The sequence below is a fragment of the Erinaceus europaeus genome, chromosome 6, assembly GCF_950295315.1.
Source record: "Erinaceus europaeus chromosome 6, mEriEur2.1, whole genome shotgun sequence".
Lineage (NCBI taxonomy): Eukaryota > Metazoa > Chordata > Mammalia > Eulipotyphla > Erinaceidae > Erinaceus > Erinaceus europaeus.
Window position 1 is genome coordinate 59,093,576 of NC_080167.1, and position 24,451 is coordinate 59,118,026.

At 41.4% G+C, this 24,451-nt stretch overlaps 2 protein-coding genes across 5 annotated transcripts; both read left to right on the forward strand.

Annotated features, from left to right (window-relative positions):
• Window positions 1-9,254: 9,254 nt before the first annotated feature.
• On the forward strand, window positions 9,255-13,452 carry COMMD3 (COMM domain containing 3). Of its 2 annotated transcripts, XM_007526352.3 has the most exons (8): window positions 9,261-9,669; window positions 11,022-11,133; window positions 11,239-11,302; window positions 11,396-11,430; window positions 11,788-11,848; window positions 11,939-11,995; window positions 12,084-12,143; window positions 13,069-13,452. In XM_007526352.3, the coding sequence occupies exons 1-8, from the start codon at window positions 9,531-9,533 to the stop codon at window positions 13,126-13,128; spliced, it is 588 nt and encodes a 195-aa protein (XP_007526414.1). In that variant the 5' UTR covers window positions 9,261-9,530; the 3' UTR covers window positions 13,129-13,452. The 2 variants fall into 2 exon arrangements, with proteins under 2 accessions (XP_060048259.1, XP_007526414.1); XM_060192276.1 differs by lacking the exons at window positions 11,239-11,302; window positions 11,396-11,430 and having other exon boundaries at window positions 9,255-9,669.
• A 739-nt stretch (window positions 13,453-14,191) lies between these two features.
• On the forward strand, window positions 14,192-24,179 carry BMI1 (BMI1 proto-oncogene, polycomb ring finger). Of its 3 annotated transcripts, none has more exons than XM_060192272.1 (10): window positions 14,192-14,860; window positions 19,664-19,794; window positions 20,143-20,239; window positions 20,759-20,814; window positions 20,903-20,953; window positions 21,089-21,197; window positions 21,278-21,323; window positions 21,739-21,837; window positions 22,180-22,260; window positions 22,356-24,179. In XM_060192272.1, exons 2-10 carry the CDS (start codon window positions 19,683-19,685, stop codon window positions 22,683-22,685), a joined length of 981 nt encoding a protein of 326 aa, XP_060048255.1. In that variant the 5' UTR covers window positions 14,192-14,860; window positions 19,664-19,682; the 3' UTR covers window positions 22,686-24,179. The 3 variants fall into 3 exon arrangements, with proteins under 3 accessions (XP_060048255.1, XP_060048256.1, XP_060048257.1); XM_060192273.1 differs by lacking the exon at window positions 14,192-14,860 and adding an exon at window positions 18,805-18,929; XM_060192274.1 differs by lacking the exon at window positions 14,192-14,860 and adding an exon at window positions 18,815-18,923.
• The last annotated feature ends 272 nt before the right edge of the window (window positions 24,180-24,451 follow it).

A 24,451-nucleotide genomic window follows, 5' to 3' on the forward strand; every position in this document is an offset into this window, starting at 1 on the left:
GAGAAATGGAGAGAGGAGGGGAAGACGGGGAGAGAAAAACAGACACCTGTAGACCTGCTTCACCACCTGTGAAGCGACACCCCTGCAGGTGGGGAGCCGGGGACTGGAACCAGGATCCTTCTTGGACTATGCGGCACCTGCACTTAACTTGCTGCACTACCGCTTGCCTCCCATGGAAATCTTTCTGATCTTGGCTAAGTAATGACTTCTTAGAGCACCAAATGACAATCTATAAAATGTAAAATACAATCTAAATTGCGAGGAAGGGGTAGAGAGTGAGAGACACCTGCAGCACTACTTCACTGCTTATGAAGTTTCCCTCCTGCAGGTAGGGAACCAGAGGCTTGAACCCAGGTCATGGAGCACTGTAACATGTATGCTCAATCAGGTGTGTCACCACCTGGTCCCAGCATGCAACTCTTTACAATCTCCAAAAAATAAAAGCAATCTAAATATCCTTAAGTTGATGATCAAATGAAATACTATGTCAATCAAAAGTAATGAGTTACCAATACAAATATTAACATAGATAAACAATAAAAATATTGTTTCCCCTTTATTCAAATGTAAAGCATACCTATGAGGCCTTTCTTCATTGCCATTTATATATAAACTTTTTTGAGTGTTCCCAGATCCCTAAGATAACCTACCAAACAACATACAGAACCTAAAATAACACTAATGTACAGTAAAAGTATAGGACGTTATGATACTTATACAGTTCATAAGAAATCGTTTCCAGAGAGAGACGGGCCAGACCACTCTTGCTTGGGGGGAGCGATGCCTCGATAACAACTGCTTCCGGACCAGGTGGTGGTGCACCTAGCTAAGCACACACTATACAGTGTATAAGGTCCCAGATTTAAGCCCCGGGTCCCCACCTGCAGGGGGAAACTTCACAAGTTTACTTTACTTCCAGGGACAGAAAGATAGACACCTGCAGACCTACTTCACCGCCTGTGAAGCGACTCCCCTGCAGGTGGGGAGCCTGGGGCTCGAACCGGAATTCTTATGCAGGTCCTTGTGCTTTGCGCCACCTGTGCTTAACCCGCCGCACTAACGCCCAACTCCCTTCCTATTGTCATTCTTGATTTTAATACAACAGATTATCATTATGACTCAATTTGAACATTAGTCATCAGGTCATGTCACAGTCTCTGTAAACAGACAAATATTGACCATAGCAACTTTAGAAACAGAATAAAAGCAAAACTAAAAAAAAAAAAAAAAAAAAAAAAAAATTGCTACCAGGATTGTTGCTGGGACTTAAGGGCTTCAAAGCTCCACTTCTCCTGGCAGTCAATTCCCTTCTTTCTTCTTTGGAGGGCAAGAGACAGAGAGAAATAGAGATGAGATTGAGATAGAGATGAGATAGAGATATAGAGATATAGATAGAACTAGAGATAGAAGAAACGCTTGCAGCATTGTTTGATTGCTCATGAAGCTTCCACCTTACCGGCGGGACAGGGAGCTTGATCCCAGGTTTTTGCTCATGGTAACAAGTGTACTCTTCCAGGTGCACCACACCGGACCCTTAAAGTTATTTTAACCTTTTGGCGTGAATATACTTTCAAGTTAAAAAAGCACTTTAATCACTGCTTATAAAATACCTCACAGGGGTCTGTATTTAATATTTTTATTTATATCTAGCTTGTTTGTTATAAAATATATTATTTGCCTCCATCGCTGAGGCTGGGTGCCTGCACTACAAATCCACTGCTTCCTGCAGCCTTTTTTTCCCCATTGTTGTTGGATAGGACAGAGAAATTGAGAGAGGAGGGAAGACAGAGGGGTAGAGAAAGATAGACACCTGCAGACTTGCTTCACCGCTTGAATTGACCCCTGCTCAGCCCCTCCCTCCCCTTCCCCTCCCCTTTCCCCTCTTGCCTTTTTTCCCCCTCTCCCCCTACACCCAGCCCCCCTCTCCCCCCCTACCCCCAACCCCGCTCGCAGATGGAGAGCCAGGGGCTGGAGCCAGGATCCTTGAGCTGGTTCTTGCCGCACCATGTGCTTTTAACCCAGTGCACTACCACTCTGCCCCTATAAAATTAGTTTAAGGCAACCTGCAAAAGTAAAACATGATAGGATGCTATTTTCCTTCTATTATAATGGCAAAAGTAAACTCAGTTTTTCTAGTACATACTGTTGAAAGTTTTTAGAGAATAATGCATATTGTTGATAGAGATTTACAAAATAAAATAGGTATTTCTTTATTTTTAAGAATATATATTTATTCATGAGTGGGTGGGGGAAGAACCAGAGCACTGCTCTGGCACATGAAATGCCATTGAAATGAACTTGGAACCTTAGGCTTGAGAGCCCAACACCTTACACACAGTTTTACCTCCCTGACCACAATATACATCTTTTTAATTAAACCATTGGCCTTGTAATTGATTCACTTCAGTTCACAAATATTTGAATTTAATTACTATTTTAACAACCAAAACAGACTTGAACTTCTGCCAACTGGTCAACTATACACTATAGTTGGGCATTATATAATTTTGTTGTCACTTTCAATTTTTGAAAAGCATATGAAAACTCAGTTTTCTTAGGCCTTGTTTACCCATGTATTTCCATCTATATTCCTATTCTTTACCATATATTCCTTTATGTGTTGACCTATAGTTTATAGAGCATCATACATCAGATAAAAGTTGCCAATTATTTAATTTTTATTTCAGACGCTACCTTTCCGAATGATTTCTGCCCAATTCCTTTAGCAGAAAATAGAAAATGGAGCAATTACCCAGATACTAATAACTCAGGCCCAAGTTTCTAATTACACAGACTAAATTGACAATATGAATACAATTCTCCCTTTCACCCAATTGCTAGTCATTATTTTTCTGGTATTTTATAACATTGAAAAGATTTTTATGAAAGTTGTTTCCTAATCCTGTTCCATAAAATACAGATTAAAATGCTTACACAAAGACATGTAATTTTGGAAAGTAACATTTGAAAGAGCTAGAACAACTGTACTCATTCTTCAGTCTCAACAAAACAACCAAACAGAAGCTTCAGGAAGAAAAGCTGAGTCAATGGGGGAAAATTGAAAAGACCGATCTATTGCAAAGATGCTTGTTTTCACAGCAGTCTCTAGAACTGCTTTCTGAACATTTACCATGGTGTAAAAATCACCTATGTAAAGTTTTTTCTGATTCATTTTATTTATGCCAAAGCTGTAAGAAGTTGAATACAAATATTCAGATAGGGTTCTTAAACAGTATTTTTTAATTGAAAGTTGTGTGAGATTATTTAAAGTTTATGTGTTTTATTTTGTCAAGGGAGAGAAAATAGCTTTAAACATAATTATAATTAAAATGTTAAATTCTCAAACTGTATTACTTTGAGAATACTAAAACATATTGACCTATTACTTCTTTGCTAGGTAAACTTAAAAAACAATAATGCTGGTTTTGATATTTGCTTCAAGCGAGTTACCACTGCATTTAGTGTGGTCTTTGTAGTATTTGTAAAGTATGTAAATCAGATTTTGCACTTATATGTTATAGCATAACATAATTTCCATTTTGAAATACCTAATTTTATAAGTGAATATGGTCAAATCTTTCATAAATTAGTTATCTGAGTTTTCATTTATGAACACCTTTCGTTTTTTTGTTTTCCTTTTTAAATTATACCCCTTTAGCCAAAATAAATGCAGAAAATCATATACTGCTTAAATTTCAATATTTAATACATAAAACACAGTCACTCAAAAGTATTAGTTTTGGACACTATAAGTTCATGTACTAGGCCCATTTCTTTCTTTTTTTCCCTCCTGCAATTCATGTATCTGGTTCAAACTCCTGTTTTTGAGGTATGATAAAACACAATATTAGAACGAAGATTCTAAAATTAGAACAATAAAAAAAGAATGGGATTCACGTGGTGCAAAGCGCAAGGACCGGCATAAGAATACCGGTTCGAGCCCCGGCTCCATACAGGGGAGTCGCTTAAGTGGTGAAGCAGGTCTGTAGGTGTCAACCTTTCTCTCCCCTTCTCTGTCTTCCCCTCCTTTCTCCATTGCTCTCTGTCCTATCCAACAACGATGACATCAATAACTACAACAATAAAACAACAAGGGCAACAAAAGGGAATAAATAGAAAAAAGATATTAAAAATTTAAAAATAAAAGAATGAGATTTGTTAGATATTTCCTATTCTAGTCTAAATATAGGACATCTTGAAACTCACTTGATTCTGGACATGACATCTATTCCCTTCTGAGCACTTCTTGAGGCTCAGTTGAAATCACTGTGGCTAAGAGACTCTTACTGGAACGAACTGTACTGGAGAAAATAAACGAACTACCTTTCCACAATATTTCTCCTGAAAAGCAAAAATTATTTTCCTGCTTCACTCTCTCCTTCTTCCACCTCTCCCACCCTCTATCCCCAAATCCTTTTCACTTCTTTCCTTTTTTAAAATAATACTACTAACAACTTAGAGGACACACTATGTATATATGGTGTGAGACAAGAATTAACTTGGTTCTTTTTTAAATATAAACTTGTTTTGATGTGCATTTGCTACACTTTTACTCTCTTAGTAGTTAAGCCATGGGTCATTATGACCCAAACCAGGATAATGAAGTAGAAAATCAAAGTGATGAACTTTATAAGTAAAGAAAAAACAAACAAAAAGTAGTCTGCAGTTGAGGGGGAAACTGTACTTATTACTTTTATTGTCAGAATTTAGGGGATGGTTGATTTTCTTATTACTGCACTGGCAAGGTAGATATTCTGCCATTTTAGGAGTAAATATTTTTCAATCCATGTAAAAGATAAGTAAACTGTAATCATTTAATAAAATACTGACTTTAAAGGTAAGTTTTAGTATTTCTTTTTTATTTAATTTTTTTCTTTTTATTTATTTACTGGATAGTGACAGAGAGAAATTGAGAGGGGTGGGGGTTATAGAGAGGGAGAGAGACAAGAGAGACACCTGCAACCAGGCTTCACCACTGGTGAAGCTTTCCCCCTGCAGGTGGGAACTGGGGGCTTGAACCTGGGTCCTTACACACTGTAATGTGTGCACTCAACCAGGTGCACCACCACCTGGGCCTGCATTAGTATTTATTTCTATATAGACACTCTAAGAAATACTTTTTATCATCCTTGCTGGGACTTCACTGCTCTAAGGCAACATTTCAGAGAGGAAGAGAATGATAGATATATAGGAAGGAAAGATATTACAGCACCAAAGATTTCTCCTAATGAGTGGGGCAGTGGGGATTGGGCACAAACCTGGGGCAACCATATGATAAAGCAAGTGCACTGAACAGCTGAGCTATTTTTCCAGCCCTAAGATATAATTTAAGCTTTCTTTTCTTGTTAAGTGTAATACACACTTATGATTGCTTTATTGCAAACTTTCTTACCCTTAAATTTAAAATTGCCTTCATTCCTTGTCAAACTACATATTTATTTTCATTTATTTTTCAAAAATTAATTCCTCATTTCCTCCTAGCTAAAAGACTGCATGATTTCAGTCTGTACAACTGAAATATTCCCACGTGACATGAGTTGTTTTGTTTCAGAGTATGAATTTAAGCTTGCTATTAGAAGACCAAAAGAGCAGACAAGATTTTTCTAGTGTGCACAAAATCCTTTTGCCACTACAGTCTGGTTAGAATCAAAGACCAAGTATTAAAAGCTGTCATTTAATTTGTATGTACATTTAATATACAGTTGTCTCCTGATTCAAGTAGCTAACAAAATCACAGTATAATGCTCTTGATATCTCCCACATTTCACTTTAGAAATTCAAGTGTTCTCATTTTTGGCAATATCTCAACTATAAAATTTCCTGTTTGTCCCACTGTACAACTGTCTAACTGTTTTGAATCAATTGGGGGGAAGGAGGGCTGAGGGGTTCAAAGCACTTATGCAAAACCATAAGCATTATGTTCTAAGTGTATTAGAGAACAGTTCTGTTATTGACAGTTTCTTTGGTATAACTAGCACTTGACTTTTCCTCAAAGATTATGCCACTAATTCCACTGAAATAACTTTGAGTCTCACCTGTTAATAAAAGCCTACATATGCAAGAAAGCCTGCATATGCAAGAAAGGCTGTGTTACAGGAAAAGAGGTGATATTTGCTTCCATTACTTATTATAGCAATGACTATTTACAAGTTTTTAGACACTGAAAAGTTTCATTTGAAAATAAAAGCTTATTCAACATGGTCTATTTTACAACAAATGTGATATGACTTAATTTGACACTACTGAACTGTGAGTATACAAATCATATGCACAGGAATCAAGAATGTCACCATTCAAATTCCAAGTCTAAATCTATGCCTTACTACTTAGAATAATATAACCGTGCATATAGATTTTTCTCCCTGCCTATACATATACATATATATATTAATAAATTTCACTTAGATGATTTTCACCTATACCCTCAGCTTAGAAGTTCATTTACTGTCCATCTGTTGCTAAAATAGATTTAAGTAATTAAATTATAATTTCACTAGTGTTTATTTCAAAGTTTTGAGATTACCAACTATAAAAGAATCAGTATGGTGGGACAAAGAGAATGCCTTTAGATGGTTTTTTGTATACAAGTATTTTTGAATGTTTTTAGCTTTCTTCTCTCTAGTAAACAAGTTGTCCATAAAACAGAACCCCACTACAACACACAGAAAGCATGCCAGTTAAAACTTCTTGGATGACTAATGATGACTTAAACAAACGGACTAGTTTCTTCTTCCCATAGATATTCAAAGAACTCTTTGATATAAAAGATTACATATTTTCAGCCTTCTTTGCACAAAAGCAAATGTACTTAGGCAACTTAAAAAAACAACAGTAGAAAATACTTTACTTCATATTAGCAAATGTACCAACAAGGCCTTTGGGAAGAGTTAATCACAGATTCAGAGGGGAAAACAAAACAAAACAAACAAACAAACAAACCCAGTCCATTTTCATTGTAATCATAGTGCAGAGGCCAATATTCAACTAGTTTCTAAAAACAAAATAATTAACTAGCTCAAAGGATATTGTATATTTAGAAGCACTCCAGTGATATCTAATATATTACTAATAATACTAATTCTTCAAATAATTTCTAGATTCTCAAAAAGACAAAATCATATTAATAATGTTTAAATCCATATTAATATCTATAGTACATGACAAAACTTAGCATTAACATGAATATGTTAGAATATCTACTTATTTTCAGCTGCACATAATTGTATTTTAAAAAGGCTCTTTGAAGCCAAAATTAGTCTATTGGCTTGGAGCCTGCAGACTTTTTTAAAGGGTGGGGGAAAATTCAAATGCTGTTTCCAGTGATCAAAGCAAGTATTTTCAATAGCATTTTTCACACTTTCAGAATATGTTCATACACAGCTTTTCTAACAGTATTAACTACATTGACTTTATTGCTGCAACCAAGAGTCAACATCTGGATAATTATTCTTTTTAGTGATTGGATTTCAATATATTTCAATGACTTACTTGACAAAGTCACAGATGCTCTTTTTATATTTAAACAAATACTTAATTCTGAGCCTCTTCCAAAAGGAGTGAGACAAATATACCTACAGTAGAAATGATAGGTTTTTCTAATGTCAGAAAACATTTTGTGTGAGGTAAAAATAAATCCATCACTTGGGCCTAACACAAATATATTTAGACAGAAGACAAAGGTTCTTTAAGACAAAGTATTTATATATGTATTAGAGACTATATGTCAGATATTATGGAAATAATACCTACAATCTTCCTCTCTCATGTATATAAACACAACCACTTAATTGTACTTATTTTCCTCTATTAAAATGGCATAAACAAAGAAATACTCATGCATTAATGCTTTGATTTTTGGACACTAAATTATTAGAATGGTCAGCTTAAATTATGTTATAGTATTAACAGTTTCTGTTATGCTAGATCATAAAATATACATGTAGTAAAGAGAATCAGGGTGCTATTAATATTTTTAATAATAACATAGTTCTGTCCTGTGAAATATCCCGTGCAAATCAGATATCTAAACAAATTTCAACTGACATTTTACCACTGAAGAGAAACAATGAGCTTAAAAAGGAGAGATGGGATGAAAAGATAAACATGACTAATAGGTGCTTGTTTCATATAGATTCCTGGAAAGACTCTAAATACTTCCCTTTCCCTAAATGCTCACCCAAGGGAAGAGTTAGTTCACATGCCTTTCATTCACAGCACTCAGAGGAAAACTGTCTCAACCTCTTAGTGATGGTAAATTATTCCAGTGCATTCTGCTGCTGTGAAATCAGGTGCTCTTTAAGCATTGGGGCAAGGTTAAATGTTTGTTTTCATCAGTAACCCCCACCATAAGCACCTAAATTATGCCCTCAAGTGCTTCATAATCAACCCCCCTGAAAAATAAAGCTTACTTGTCCCTTATCCTTTCACTCTAAAGAACTTTTTTTTAACTTTTCTTTTAAATTTATGAAAAAAAAATTACTTCACGCTTGTTTTTAAAGAATTGCTCTGCTCCAATGCCGTAAGATTATAAAGAGGAAGTTAAACGTTACACAGTATTGGCAGTCTTTACAACTATGAGTATCTGAAATCGTCATTCAATGCTAATAAAAGATCATGCCAGTCCTAACTGTATTTTGTTAAATTAACTTTCTGGCTATATACAGAGAGATTCAACTGAGCAATTTCAAATGGACCCAGGCATGGAGTGACTACAGTGGCAGTCTGTCTCAGTTTGCTTTTGAAAGAGTCATTTGCACCGCCACAGAATTTTTAGTAATTCTGTCAAGCGCATTCCTCAACCACTGATTGACACCCCATGTGCTGCAGTCACAGACGTGCGAGTGTGTACACAAATGCACGCGTGTACCCCCCCCACGAGGGGAGGCACCTCATATTGTATTCCAGAAGCATCAATAGGGCAGATAATTCTCCAGAATCCTGTCACCGGTTGTCCACAGTCTTCACTCACAAAAGGGCAGCGCTGGGGCATGAGGCGGCGAAGTTGCAAACAACAGAAACTACCAGTTGCCCTCCTTCAACCGCAGTTTCCCAAAGGCTGCGGTGCCGGGAGCCCGGCAGGCGTGGCGCCCGAGGAACCTGGGGCGTCCCGACACCTTCCCCCGCACCCCCGACCCCAGGGGCCCTTTCAGGGGCCTCTCCGGCCTCCGAGCCCCAGAGAGCCGGTGGCGGTCGTCGGCGGGCGCCCAGCGGAAGAGAAAGCAGCCGGCTGGTCCACAAAGAGCCCGGGGCCGCCCCTCTCGCCAGGGGGGCCTTAGCTCTGGGGGCCGCCGCGCCAGGAAGAGCTTGACGGAAACGGCGGCGGCAGGGGGCGCGGACCCGGGCGCCGCAGGGAGGGCAGGCGGGGAGGGCAGGCGGGGGCCCCCAGGGCCCGGAGGCCCGCAGCCCGCGCAGCGACCGCCGCCTGCCAGCCAGCCAGCCAGCCAGCCAGCCGCGTGCGCGCGCGGCGGCATCAGCTGAGCGCGCGGCGCGTGTCACGTGGTGCGCGTGTCGAAGGTCACGGCGCGCTCACAATGGAGCTCTCGGAGTATGTGCAGAAAGGCTTCCAGAGGCTGGCCGATCCCTGCTCCTTCGACTCCAAAGCCTTCACGCTTCTCCTCCGGGCGGCTTTCCAGAGCCTGCTGGACGCCCAGGCGGATGAGGCCGTGTTAGGTAAGCCGCTCGGCCGGGAGTTAGGTCGGCCTGGGTGGAGGGGCGTTCGGAGAAGTGCAGCGAGACCGAGCGAGAGGAGGAAAGCCCCGGGAAGAGGAAGTCTTCGGGCTCTGCCCTTAGCTCCGGACGGTGTGTGGGACTGTGGCTCTGCCCGAACCCAAAGCGGCCCCAGGTCTTGGTTCTGGTCCCACTTGGCATCTCACGCTGCCAGCTGCACGTTCCGGCCTGCTTTCCCCTCCCGGGCTCTTTGTTCCTTTGTAAAGCCCGTGTTCCAGTCTTGTTTGTGGCCTAAACATGGAAGAGGTTCAGCCTGGGCTGCAGCAAAATGCTGTTTGACACTTGGACTTCACCAGGGGAAGCTCCTGCGAGGCCGGCCAAGGTTTTAAAGGGTCTGTTACTAAAGTAATTACCAGGTCAAATCGTGTTGACAGTTTCCAACTTCGGGGAGACCACACATTCCTGAGATCACGCCAACACTCCAGTGCAGTAGGTTTTCCACCGACTCCAAGCCTAGGACCTTAAAAAGTGCTCACTGTTTGGTTCCACTCCAGTTAGCAGGAGGCGAATCTCTCTTTAGAAGTCCGGTCAGTGACTGCAGAGTGCGGTGTCAGTGTGGATGAAAGACACATTTAAGACAAATTGCTTTTAGATACTTTTCTTATGTATAAATATCCCAATAATTCAAATTCTGGAGGGGATTTCCCCCTCCCGTGTGTGTGTGTGTGTGTGTGTGTGTGTGTGTGTAGTTTCGTGAGCTAAACACTTGTGCAAAAAGTATGAAAGTGGAAGTTCTTTAAACGAAAATGGTCACCACCACCAAGGTTAATCTCAAAATTAAGAATAGCTACCAAAATCTGAAGATATTTTGAAAATTGAAAATTTTATTCTGAACTCGTGACCTTCTGACTTCCCTTACTATTATGTGTTAATAATATTCATGGAGCCAGTTACCCCAAAAGTGTTCATTAGAAGAAATGTTTATTCATTCTTAAATTTACACCTTGTAAATGTGTATGAGCTTTTCCTTTGAGTTTACTCCATCCAGTGTTAGAATGGCTACTGTACAGTTATTTTTTTTCCCTTTGGAACTGTATTTTAAAAACAGTAAAACTATTAAGTTAAAGAAGATAATTAAAACCTGGCCAAGGCAGAATTATTAATATGAGCTCCTTATTGTTTTGCCATTGACCTTGCTGTTCATCTCATTTACTGATAATTGCCAATCCTTACAGTTGAATTATTTTTGTTATCTTGTTAAAAGAAGCTTTTACCCAAATTAAAATGCTCTTTCTAGAAACATGACTCTAAAGAATTTATTATCACAGGCATCACTGGCAATTAATTTATTTTAGATCACCCTGACTTGAAGCATATCGACCCAGTGGTTTTAAAACATTGTCATGCAGCAGCTGCGACTTACATACTGGAGGCAGGAAAGCAGAGAGCTGACAAATCAACTCTGAGGTACAGGCTTTATTTAAATTCCCTTTTATTTTCAAATAGTAGCCTTATGATTCCAATTTGTCTTTAAAATGGAGATTGAATTTTGGCTTATTTTCCCTCTTCCAGCACATTTTTAGAAGATTGTAAATTTGATAGAGAACGGATAGAACTGTTTTGCACGGAATATCAGGTTACTTACTTAAATTAAAAAAAATTAATACTATTTTTTGGTACTGTGTTTGCAAAGATGTCTTTTTTTTTTTTTTCTCTCTCCTTTCTCCAGAGTAATAAGAATTCCCTAGAAATCCTACTGGGAAGGTAGGTACTGTATAAATTGTCAAGCTGAGCCACTTTTCACTTGCAGGTATGAATAGAAAGTGCTGATGTGAAACAAAACAAGGGGGGGGGGGGACACCCAGGGATCTTGACCAAAAGAAAAGGGCAGAGGGTCACTGAAATAATTGAAGTTAAATTAATGCTTTCAAAGATAAAATTTATTGAGATGCTTGTAAAATACTATTTTATTATTCAGACCTTGAAAACAAACTTTAACAGAGTTTAAGAATGCATTAAAATTGCCTGGGGGTGGTGGTGGAAGGTACTTACCACTCAGTAAATACTGATACTAAGTTCTTCTGTAGTTAGTATGCACAAAATTATCATTGTATTTTCCAGTATAGGCAGATCCCTCCCTCATATAACTGATGTTTCTTGGCGTTTGGAATATCAGATAAAGGTAAGGTTTAACAAACTGTCCTCTCTGGGGACTTAGGGGATGTTAAAAAAAAAAAAAAAAGAGTTAAACGCATGTGTTATGTTGTTTCAGACCAATCAACTTCATAAGATGCACAAACCTGCATATTTGGTGACCTTAAATGTAGAGGTATTTATACATAAATGCTGTCTAAACATCAAATGTATGATGAAATACAGAGTTTCCTTGACTTAAATTAACATTTTTTCTTCCCTAGAACACTGATTCCCATTCACAACCAGAGATTAGTTTTAGTTGCACCATGGAACAATTACAGGTACAGTATTAGGACTCTATTATAGCACTGTGACTATACCTGTGTTTTTACAGATGTTTGAGACTTATGAAAAATTCAAAAGAAAAATAATCTAACCATCTCTCTGTAGATAATTAAGGTTGTCAAGGTGAGAAGGGGGTTTCAAAAGCTTTATCTTAACATAGGCTTCAGTTTTGAAATTAAGATGGTACTAATAGAGAATTAGTGTATATTTCCTATTCCCTTCCAATTAAAATAAACTTCAGAAGTGTAGTGCTAAGCATAAACTCCTTCTAATTTTGTGTTGCTTTTGATCCAGTGGGACATGGCAGTATTACAGCATGGCTTTGAAAATTACTTTTTTGCAGAAACTGACTTAAACTTTCTAAGCAGAATTTTTAAACTGGTTTTTAATGACTTTAAATACAGGAAGAGGTATACCTAAAACTCTGAAACTGTTCCTATTGTCCATGTAAAACTGGGGAAGTTCAAAATTACGCTGATTAATGATTACAACAACGAACTTACTTCTTACCACTTGCAGAAAGTTAAGCTTGTCCCTTGAAATTTTGATGAAATTAAGTTTTTCAGAAGGCAGCTCATGCAAAGTCGTTTTAATGGACCCACTAACCAAACTAAATTTGCAGAAAATATGCATATAGCAATCTGTTAACTAACTTAAATAAATTAGACATACCTTGCCTGTTGAGAGGGTTCAGTTAGAAATCATATTTCAAAACTGAGGACAAGGAGGTGATCTGAGGATGAAATATTTTAGAAGCAAATCTTCTGACCCATAATGGTTTGGCAAAAGTTAAAACCCTCCTCATGGGGTCTAAACTTGTCTAGAAAGTATCTCCCGACTTTGTTCTTGTAGCTTCTTCAAATGTAGACCCTTCTTTTCCGTGTTGTATCCTAAAAACGTGGCGTTATATACGTCTTTTAGGACTTAGTGGGGAAACTTAAAGATGCGTCGAAAAGCCTGGAAAGAGCAACTCAGTTGTAACCTGGGGAAGTGAAGGAACCGCCGGTCTGCAGGGAGGACAGAAAAAGCCCTGCAGAGACGCCGCTAAAGCATCCTTGGAGTTGGACACCCATCTGTTCAGTGGAAATGTTTTGTTTTTCCCCCTTTTGAATTTATGCCACTCATCGATTCTGACACTTTATTATTATTTTTTACTCTTGTTGAATGGTGAAGAGGGAAATTCAGCCTAAGCACTGGAATTATCTTTAGTATTAACGGTACCTCCAGCCCACTTTGATGTTTTTCAAGTCAGACAAAAGGAAGTAGACAGTGTAACACTCTGAATAAACGATTGTTTCCACCAAAGGAGTGGTGAGCGTTTGTTTGGATTGGAGTTTGCGTGTTAATTATTAGTTTGAAGGCAGAGATGCGATTAGCGTTAACTTTTAACGATCGCCTTTCTCTGGGTGGCAGTGAAAGAGGATGCGCTCTGCGGGGAGGGCGGCGGACCCCGGCTGCAGGGCTCGGGGAGCCCGCGCGGTGGCCCCGCGGCGGGAGGCGGCCCGTCCCGTTACCTGCGCCGCGGGGCTCGCCCGCAGCCTGCCCGCGGGGCTCCGGCCCAGAGGGAGCGAGGGCGGCCCGCGCACGCCCCGCCTCGGCCGCCGGCGGGCGGGGAAGGGGGCCGGCGCGGCCGCGGGAAGACAGGGGCGGGCGCTGTTGTTTCCGCGAGCCCAACCCGGGCGCAGGTTCCGCGCCGCGGCGCTCGAGTCCGGGGGTCGGCGGGGCCGAGCAGGGGTGCTCTCTGTGGCGGAAAGAAAGAAATAACGGGGGGAGGGGGTGACGGCGTGCGGGGCCGCAGTCGTGCCCGCGCCCAGAGCGGAGCGGGGGGCGCTGTGGAGAAATGTCTCCTCAGCCGCCGCCGCCGCGCCGAGCGAGGGGGAGGGGGCCCGGGCGCGCGGCTCCGAGGGGAGGGGGCGACCGCGGGCGCGACTACACCGACACTAATTCCCAGGCCGCCCTTAAGGAATGAGGGGAGCACGTGACCCGGTGGGGGGGCGGCGGGGGGAGGGGGCGGGCGGACTCCGAGCCATTTTGGAGCCGGTGTCAGTTTCCACTCTGCCTTCAGCGGGGCGTTTTTTTTCCACCCTCCCCTCCCCCTCCTCGGCCCGCCTCCCTTCCCCCCGCCGCTCCGCACGCACACACACGACGCCCCCCACCCGCCGCCCACCCCCCCACGGCCACTATGAAATAATAATCGTAGTATTAAAGGCAGAGAGCGCGGGGCGAGACAATGGGGATGCGGGCGAGGGAGCCCCGATCCGGACCCGAAACACCTCCCAGCCCCGCAGAATAATACTGATCGCGCCCCCTCCGCGCGCGCCCTCCCCCGAGTGCGGAGCGGGAGGAGGCGGCGGCGGCCGAGGAGGAGGAGGAGGAGGAGGAGGAGGCCCCGGAGGAGGAGGAGGCGTTGGAGGCCGAGGAGGAGGAGGAGGTCGCGGAGGAGGAGGAGGAGGAGGCCGCGGCGGCGGCGGCGGCGGCGGCGGCGGCGGCGGCGGAGGAGGAGGAGGAGGAGGAGGCCGGGCTCGGGAGGCGGCATGAGCCGAGCGCGGCGGCCGCCGCTCCTCTCGGCCGCTCTCGTTGCCCATTGACAGCGGCGTCTGCAGCTCGCTTCAAGATGGCCGCTTGGCTCACATTCATTTTCTGCTGAACGACTTTTAACTTTCATTGTCTTTTCCGCCCGCCGCGATCGCCTCTCGCCGGCTGCCTTTTCCGGGTACGTAGGAGGCGAGGCGCCCCCGGGACAGGGCTGGGACTCAGCGGGGGCCGCGCGGGGCTCAGGCCGGTCGCGGGGGCTCGGCGAGCGGGCCCCCCCCCGCGCCTCACCCGCGCGGGCCGGGAGGGCGCTGACAGCGTGGGCGCCGAGCCCCGCGCCGCTGCCGCCCGCCGGCCCCGCGCGCCGCCCGGCCCCGCGCCCGCCCGCCCGCGAGCGCGCGCCCGCCCGCCGCCCGCAGGTTCCCGCGGCGCCGGGACCGACCCGCAGCTGCGCCGCCGCCGCCAGCCGGGCTCGGCGTCGCTCCAGCCGCCGCCCGCCCGCTCGCCCGGCCGGCCGGCCGCCCCACGTCCGAGCTCCCCGCGCCCCCGGCGTCCCGCGACCCCCTCGCGGCGCACATGGCCCCCGAGGGGGACGCTCGCGTTTGCAGCCTGCGCGGCCGCCCAGCCGCGGCGCCCTTTGTTGCGAGGTAGACCGGGACCGAGCGGGGCCGGGAGCCCGGGGTCGGGAGCTGCCTGGGTCAAGTGGCTGCCCTGCTCTCCGGAGAAGGGCTCCGGGGGGGCGCCAGGCTGCAGAGAACGCCCCCATTTTATAGGGACGGGTAAGGTGGGGGGCCGCCGTCCCGCCCAGGTGGGTGTTAGGCTGGAGCGAGCCCCGACGCAAATGTTATTAACTTAACTTGGAGGGACACTTGTGTGAAATTGCATGGCTTGTAAGATGGCGGTTCCCAGTTGTTTCCAAGGTCTCCTGCGTTTTGTGTTTAAAATGGTAAAGTTTTCCAGGTGTGATTTGTTGGGTGTCTTGGCTAAGTTCCCCATACAGGACTCCTGGCGCGTCCCGTGGGGAGGGGGCTCCTCAAATTGGCAGCCTGGGGGGCGTGATGATGGTGACTGGACATCAGCCCTGCTGCAGTTCCCTTTCTTTCTTTCCTCCTTTTCCCTCTTTTTCGAAGACCCTCCGCCCCCTTGGACAGGGCTATGTTTTCTCTCATCTCCGACGAGGACGGGATGCACTGAGAAATCATGACTGAAGTTCACTATATTTTATAGGTTTTGTTAAATGTCAGCATAGGTCATGTGTTGAAGAGATGCTTTGGGCAGGGACACACACACACACACACACACACGCACACACACAAAGTTGATTGCATCTGTTTAAGCAGTCTTTGGGATTTGACAGCGATACAGCGTGATTCCCCCCCCCCCCAGAGATTTACAGTTAATGATTGGAAGTAAATAGGGAAAGAGACTTTGATCATTTCCAATTGCAATGAAAGGATTTAGTGGGCTTAGTGGTCACGGTTCAATATTTGAAAGAGATGCATGCATTTAACCCCTTCCCTTAAAGTAGGAAAGACTGGATATGTTTGCTCAGTAGCCAAGTGTAGGTTGGTGGTACCTTGAATGTTATGAGTAGTCGAACCTGCATTTTACAGGAGCTTGAATGTCCCAGTTCTGGAAACACATAAGCTATTCTAAAGGCTTCATACTTAGGGATGCAAATTGTTGACTGTATACACTTAACTTGTTACTAACTTATATACTGACTTAACCACATTAACATTGAAGTTTTGTTCTAAGTAGACTGGTCAGAATGTCTTAAAGGCTGATTTTATAATTTTTTAAATACTTTAATTCACTCCCATACATCTGCCCCAAAGTGCAAAGGTGTTTGAAATAACCTACCTGTGCAGATTATATGCATAATAACAGTACCTTTAAAGACACAAAAGCCATTGTGTATTGGGGAATACATATATATATATATATATATATATATACATATATATATACACACACACATATCTATCTTACATATGTGTATATAAGAAAGATGATCATTTAGTTGTGATGAATCCATTAGTACTCTATCACCAAGTTGTTCTTGGATGTACATGAAATACTCAAAACAGCATAAATTCTCCTTAGGAATCAAGTTAGCCCCAACTTTACCCATACATATTGGGCTGTGAGCTTCCACTGGGGTTATGGAGTTCATTTGCATTTCTTAGATTTCAATAGCCAAGCTGATTGTTAACATAAGAACTTGCTTCTGTTTTCCTTCATTTTGACATCACTGGTGTTAGGCCTCCAACTAAACTGACAGCCCCAACTGAGTATGCTATAATGGCAAGTTTTCACTATTGAGTATTTGCACCATTGTGTATTTGGTGCACTTTGCTTGCTTAACTGGCAATTTCTGTGTTGGATCTTAGAAGGTTTTCATTTCTAAACCTTAGCAGGCTATATAAAACTTGTTGAATGTCTTAAGTAGACTGCCAGTACTTTCATGTAGTTTGCAAAGATAAATGATTTTTATATCACTAACAGTGATATTTGCTGACATTGTAAGTGGAAAATAGGGTCTTGGCCAAATTCTTCTGAACCTGAGGTAAAGGACATGTGTGAATCAAGACAGGATACATTTGAAAGAGTTTCAGTCAAGTCCATGTGGCTTGAATGTTCGAAGCCAACTAGTAGATAACCCTCCAGTGGGGATGATTTGTTCCCTGTGTTAGTAGTTGTGTTTGAAAGTGTTGAGTTTGTGTAGAAGAGGAAATTAAGACAGCTACTTTTGACACTACTACTAGGCTTTTCAATGAGCCTATGATAGGCTTTCACTGGTAGACAGAAGTATATCACCTTGCTAACTCTTTCTAGGAATGGTCCTGCAGTTCACAAGGAAAGTTTTCTTTAAGAACCAGAAAGGCTTACCTTTAAACATCAAAGTTCACTGGATTTGAATATTGCTACTCAAAATATTGCTCCACCTACAACTCCTCTGCAACCCCACTTAGATTTATATTGACAACATATCAATAGTATTCTTTTGAACAAGCAATTTAAAGATAAAACTAACTGAAGAGTCACAAAGTGCTCTGGTTGAAGTCGCAGATTGCCACTGTGGTCAGATTCATAAAAGAGGCTTTGTTTTGCTATTACTTTTTTTTTTTTTTTTTTAAGAACTCTGAAGCTTTTGAGTTTCAGCCATTGAGGTATGTTGATTGGCATTTCCCTCTTCTGCATTAAAATTCCCTAGGACTTAAAACCTCAGATGCATCTTCAAGTTTCACAAGTTCCTAGATTTCTATTCAAGGCAGCTTTGAGAATGTACTTAAAACAGGTCTAAAAGCTTAGTCTTATTTCAAGCTCTGAAATGGATGGAGTGGAGGGGGTAGGAAATGTATTTTTCAGGAATACTTACCTTGGAGTAGTTGATTGGCCAGTTTGTCCGCTGGTGTATTTGCTGTTGACAGTTCCTCACCATGACTTTTCTGTAATATGTTATCTTTTGGGAATACCATTTTATCGTGCTGGGATTTGTGTGGAGGTTAGGCTGGGAAAATGACATTTGTTTTTCTCTCCTATGGTGGCTTTGGGCTGACAAGGTGTTGATTTAGCATTGGGAATGGGCTGGTCACATAGCTCTTTACATATTGTCTCTATCGTACCCGTTAAAGTGGTTTTTCTTGCCCCCAGCATAGTTCAAATCAAACACTGGGCTTTGCCCCTCTCATCTTCTTGAAAAACATTTTAGTTTTCAGCCTTCCCAAGACTTAGTATCAGTCATCTGATCTACAGGGGAACGTCATATTTGAGAAGAAAGCTTTAAAGAGGTTCAGTTCAATAAACATCTCTGCAATTTGAGCCCAGACGGTTTCAGTCTAAGTGCACAGTTGGCAATTCTCAAAAGATCCCTTCGTGAAGTTTTTGACCTAGTGATCACTACCAGGAGAGACCAAGAGTCCAGATCTGCAGGCAGCACTTCTCACCGCGTCGACGTGGAAGAAGCCCCCCCCAGAGCGTCCGAGGTGGCCTGGAGTGCGGTTTGCATTTTCCTGCTGCAGCCCCGCGCCACGAGTCCCCCTGCTGCGGGCCGGGTCTCCCAGGCCGGCTGAGCTGCCCCGCCCCCGCTCGGCGCCCGCACCCACCCCGCCTCCGCGCGGCCCCGCCTCCGCGCCGGCCACGCCCCCGGCCGCCGCCGCCCGGGCCGCCCCGCAAGCCCGCAGAAGCCTCGGGCTTGGCCGGGCTCGGCGCGGAGTTGCAGAGGTGGCCGGATGCCAAGTGTAAGTGTAAGTTGCTATGGAAACCCGGACCGAGGCGAGTTCGGAATCCCGAGCGAGACGGAGCCCCGGGCGCCGCCAGATCCGCCCCTCGCATCCCGGCCCCGGGCGGGCGTCCGCGCGCCCAGGCCCCAGCCGGAGGCCGACTCGAGGTGCTCCTCCTGCGGCCCCGGCACCCAGCTCCGGAAATGCCAGGGATGCAGAGAGCAGAATTTGCTTTTCCTTTGTATGGAGCAGAAACGCGCCAGGTTCTGGTTGCTGGAGCCGCCTAAAACAACAGGAGCCCTTAGGAAGCCAGGAGGACATGCTCCTGGATTTTCGATTGAAGATCCATAAGGAAGTTTTACAATAAATTTGGAGACCTGGAACGAGCCCTAGTGGTTGGTAAACATCTGCAGGGACTGTGGCGTCTACAGCAGCAGTGGGGCTGCTGGGCTAGAGGACAAATGGAAGAAAGATACCCGAATCCTCAGCTCCCAGCCCCCACCCCAGATCTTTTCTTGTTGCTCCTGGAATGACCTGAGACCAGAAGTTACTGCAGTTGGATCCTTTTTCACCATCTCAGTAGAACTTATTTAGGTCTGATTAGTAAATTCCTTCTGAAAACGCTGGGCCAGGCCAGCTGTGTGGCGTTAAAGGAGTTTATGAACCCTTCAGCATTTCAAAATGCAGCACTACTGGGAGTTGGAGGTATTCTCAGTTCTCTTTCTGTATATGATAGCCAGTATTTCTCTGCCTTGCAGGATCTTTTATTACGCAGAAATGCATCGAACAACCCGAATCAAGATCACTGAGCTAAATCCCCACCTAATGTGTGTGCTTTGTGGAGGGTACTTCATTGATGCCACAACAATAATAGAATGTCTACATTCCTGTAAGTACATACTTCCAGGCCTCTTCTGTGTCACTTATGCTCCACATCTCGTTCTGAAATATTTTAAAATTATACAGCCTGAAATATTTTAAAATTACACAGCTCTGATATAAAATGATGGAAACTTTATTTCCTATCATAGTGATTTTTGTTAATGTGCATTTATTAATGAAAGGTTGTGTAAACTCAGGAAATCATTGACTTACTTAGCTTGAAATATCTTTTGACATTTACCATTTTGTGAACTACTAGTTTTGGTGTTTTTTTTTTTTTTTTTGACACTAAGGCTGGTTAATGCTTAATGTTTAATTTCTTCACTTACAAAAACTTTGTATTTTCTGCTTCCAGTCTGTAAAACATGTATTGTGCGTTACCTAGAGACCAGCAAGTATTGTCCTATCTGTGATGTCCAAGTTCACAAAACAAGACCACTGCTGAATATAAGGTAGGAGAATGTATAAAATAATTGTTTGCTATTGCTATTGGAGTGTTGTGATTTTAGTAAATTGATGATAATTCCTTCATAGGTAATTTCATATTGAATCCCCTCATCACCACCACCGTGTGTGTCTTTGTGTTGTGGTGGGTGCCCCTTAAGTACTTGCAACTTGAATGGCAACTAGCTCCAAACAGACATGAGTATTATTTAAGTAAAGCTGTTTTTTTTAATTTCCTTATAAAAACTGAACTATATCAGTTTTTGCATACTTTATGATAGGCAAGAGCAAGTGTTTCTGAAGTGCTTCCATTCTTTTTATTTTCTATTCATATTCGCTAACTTGGAAGTCATGGTTGGTTTTCTTATCTCAATGCAAATGTCATAAAGAACTTTTATTATCAATTATAGATGTGTTTATACATTGGCACATAAAATACTAAAGCACAATAAAATAATATATATTAATTAATGAACATTTTAGTTTTTTTTCATATGAATAGACAGTTTACTTTTCTACATTTTTAGGTCAGATAAAACTCTTCAAGATATCGTATACAAATTGGTTCCTGGTCTGTTCAAAAGTGAGTAGCTTGCTTAACAAATTAATTTTAGAAAGTTCTCTATCAGTTTTACCTGCAATACTAATTGTTTGTGTCTTATTTTCTTCAGATGAAATGAAGAGAAGAAGAGATTTTTATGCAGCTCATCCTTCAGCTGATGGTAAACTTTAGAAGTGGGAAAGACCTTTTTATTTGGAGGGAGAATTTATCCAGAAACTTAGTACTCTTCTGTTCTCTTGTATGATTAACAATTAAATGTTTAATTCAAAAATTTCATTCTGCAATGCCTTTCTAGCTGCTAATGGCTCTAATGAAGATAGAGGAGAAGTTGCAGATGAAGATAAAAGAATTATAACTGATGATGAGATAATCAGCTTATCTATTGAATTCTTTGACCAAAACAGGTAAATCCTGTAGGAAATGTGTTTTGTGCAAGTATCTTTACTATATAAATACTTCCACTAATAAAGTATCTGCTTCTTAGATTGGATCGGAAAGTAAACAAAGACAAAGAGAAATCTAAGGAGGAGGTATGTTCAGTGTTACAGAAACATGGAAAAGCAACATTGTTTGGGATCTAGATTTTATGAGGATTTATGTTGCCTTTTAGGGTCAAATGATATTGCTAAAAAGAAGAAAATAGTGATGTCTAAGAGGGATCTGTAGTAATTACTAGTTTATTTTATATAAATGATTACTATTCTTACATACTGTTTTGAGTAATTCCTGTCTAATGTTCTAGTATGTTTAAAATGTCCTTAATACACCAGGGATCTGTTCATCTAGTTGTTACTGTCATAATAAACCCAAATTATACCTGCAAATTTGGTTGTACCGCAGTTTTGATATAAAGACTTTTTTATCATAGGCAATACAATAGAAATTCGTTTAATATCTGAAAGTTAGTAATTGAAAAGTAATAAAGTTTCTATTATGTGCCTTTAGGTAAATGATAAACGATACCTACGATGCCCAGCAGCAATGACTGTGATGCACCTAAGAAAATTTCTCAGAAGTAAAATGGACATACCTAATACTTTCCAGGTATCTACAGTATAGACTTCATGATTTTGTGAAGGTGCTTATAAAAATTTTGGGGGGGTGCTCATCCCAAATATAAGGTAGAATTTTTTTTTTTTCCTGAAAAATTAGTACTTACTTTGAAAAGCTATCTCATACAATGTTTGGTATGAATTCTATTTCATACTATGAAAACAAATCCCTTAGTAATTTCAAGTAATATTTTTCTCATTTGGAATTGCAAGAAGGATGCTTTCTCTGACCAAATGTTTGGGGAAAATATTTTTAAATCATCTGTATTACATTTGAATGGCAAATAACACTTACCTGTATCCTTTATGATAATTGAAATATGTTTTTCAATAGATTGATGTCATGTATGAAGAGGAACCTTTAAAGGATTACTATACATTAATGGACATTGCTTACATTTATACCTGGAGAAGGGTAAGTTACATATCAAATATTAGCAGATTATTGTGGCGAGACGCATTTAAAGAGATAAGACTGATTTTTTTTTTTCCCTTTTAAAAACTTTATAGAATGGACCGCTTCCTTTGAAATACAGAGTTAGACCTGCTTGTAAAAGAATGAAGATCAGTCACCAGAGAGATGGACTGACAAATGCTGGAGAACTGGAAAGTGACTCTGGGAGTGACAAGGCCAACAGCCCAGCAGGAGGTATCCCCTCCACTTCTTCTTGTTTGCCTAGCCCCAGTACACCAGTGCAGTCTCCTCATCCTCAGTTTCCCCACATTTCCAGTACAATGAATGGAACCAGCAACAGCCCCACCAGTAACCACCAATCTTCCTTTGCCAATAGACCTCGAAAATCGTCAGTAAATGGGTCATCAGCAACTTCATCTGGTTGATACCTGAGACTGTTTAAAAAAAAAAAAAAATCCCCTGATTTATATAAATATCTTCATGCCATTACTGCTTTATAGATGCTAATACATGTGACTATTGTCCAATTTGCTTTCTTTTGTAGTGACATTATATTTGGCTATAAAAGATGGACTCAATGTGGTATTCATATGGATGCCAACTGAAAAGAAAGGTTGTTGTTGCTATAAAGAATTGGTTTCTGAGAAGGCAGGCAAGTTTTTTTTTTTCTCTCTGTGTGTTAGGAAAGATGTGAAATGGTTTCTGTAACCATTGTTTGAATTTGAAAATACTCTGCAGTGGATATAAACTTTGAGCCATGGTTTGTTAATCTCAGCTAACACCTACATTACATTCTCCTTGATTGTTCTTGTTATTATGCTGTTTTGTGAACCTGTAGAAAACAAGTGCTTTTTATCTTGAAATTCAACAAATGGAAAAGAATATGCATAGAATATTGCATTCTATGTAGCCATGTCACTGTGAATAAGGATTTCTTGCATATTTAGCCATTTTGATTCCTGTTTGATTTTTACTTCTATGTTGCTACACAAAGCCGATCAAAGGAAAGTAAACTTCAGTTTTACAATCTGTATGCCTAAGAGCGGGTACTTACTGCCATTTATTTTACTGACTTGTTTAAATGATTCGCTTTTGTATGAATCAGATGGCATTATGCTTGTTGTACAATGCCATATTGGTATATGACATAACAGGAAACAGTATTGTATGATATATTTATAAATACTATAAAGAAAATATTGTGTTTCATGCATTCAGAAATGGTTGTTAAAATTCTCCCAACTGGTTCGGCCTTTGCAGATACCCTATGTTTTAGCATTATCAGAATAGAATATTTTTAATGTGGATATCTAATTCTAAATTCTGTTCTGTTGGAAGGTCACAATCCAGACTTTAGTCATGCTACTTTTTAAAATTAATTGTTACAGTAAGGAAAACTTTTAATTGAGGAATTTAGAAATCATGTCTTCATTGCTCATTGCTTATGATGGAGTTGACATGTTTTTAAAATTCATATTGATCACTGTAATTCTAAAGCAAAGTTTTAAGTAAGCCACTGAATTACTGGGAGAAGGCATTTTATCTAAAATTATCTTAATATGTTATATAGCAGTAACTTAAAATTTGAGTTACTTTTATCATCACAATGTAAAATGCCTTCTCTGAAATATATGGGAATAGAAACAATGAACTTCTATAGGTAATTTTTAAATAGAGGGAACATGTTGAATTTAAAATAAGAATGACCCCAGCACTTCTCAGTTCATTTTGCTTTGGTCGAACTTGATGTCTGTTCATCACTGATCAGTTATTTATGAGGGTGTTTATTCTATATGAATATTGTTTCATGTTTGTATGGGAAAATTGTAGCTAAACATTTCATTGTCCCCAGTCTGCAAAAGAAGCACAATTCTATTGCTTTGTCTTGCTTATAGTCATTAAATCATTACTTTTACATATATTGCTGTTACTTCTGCTTTCTTTAAAGATGTAGTAAATGAAGTTTTATGAAACCACAAAGTACATATATTTTTATTTTGGCTTAAATTTGTATAGTCCCATTGTAAGTGTTGTTTTTAATTATAGATGTAAACTTGAAAATTCATTTGTAATTGGAAAAATCCAATAAAAGGATATTCATTTAGCAAATAGCTAAGATTTTTAATAAAAATTTGATATGAAAAGCACAATGTGCAGAAGTTTTGGAAAACTGATAGTGGATTACAACAGG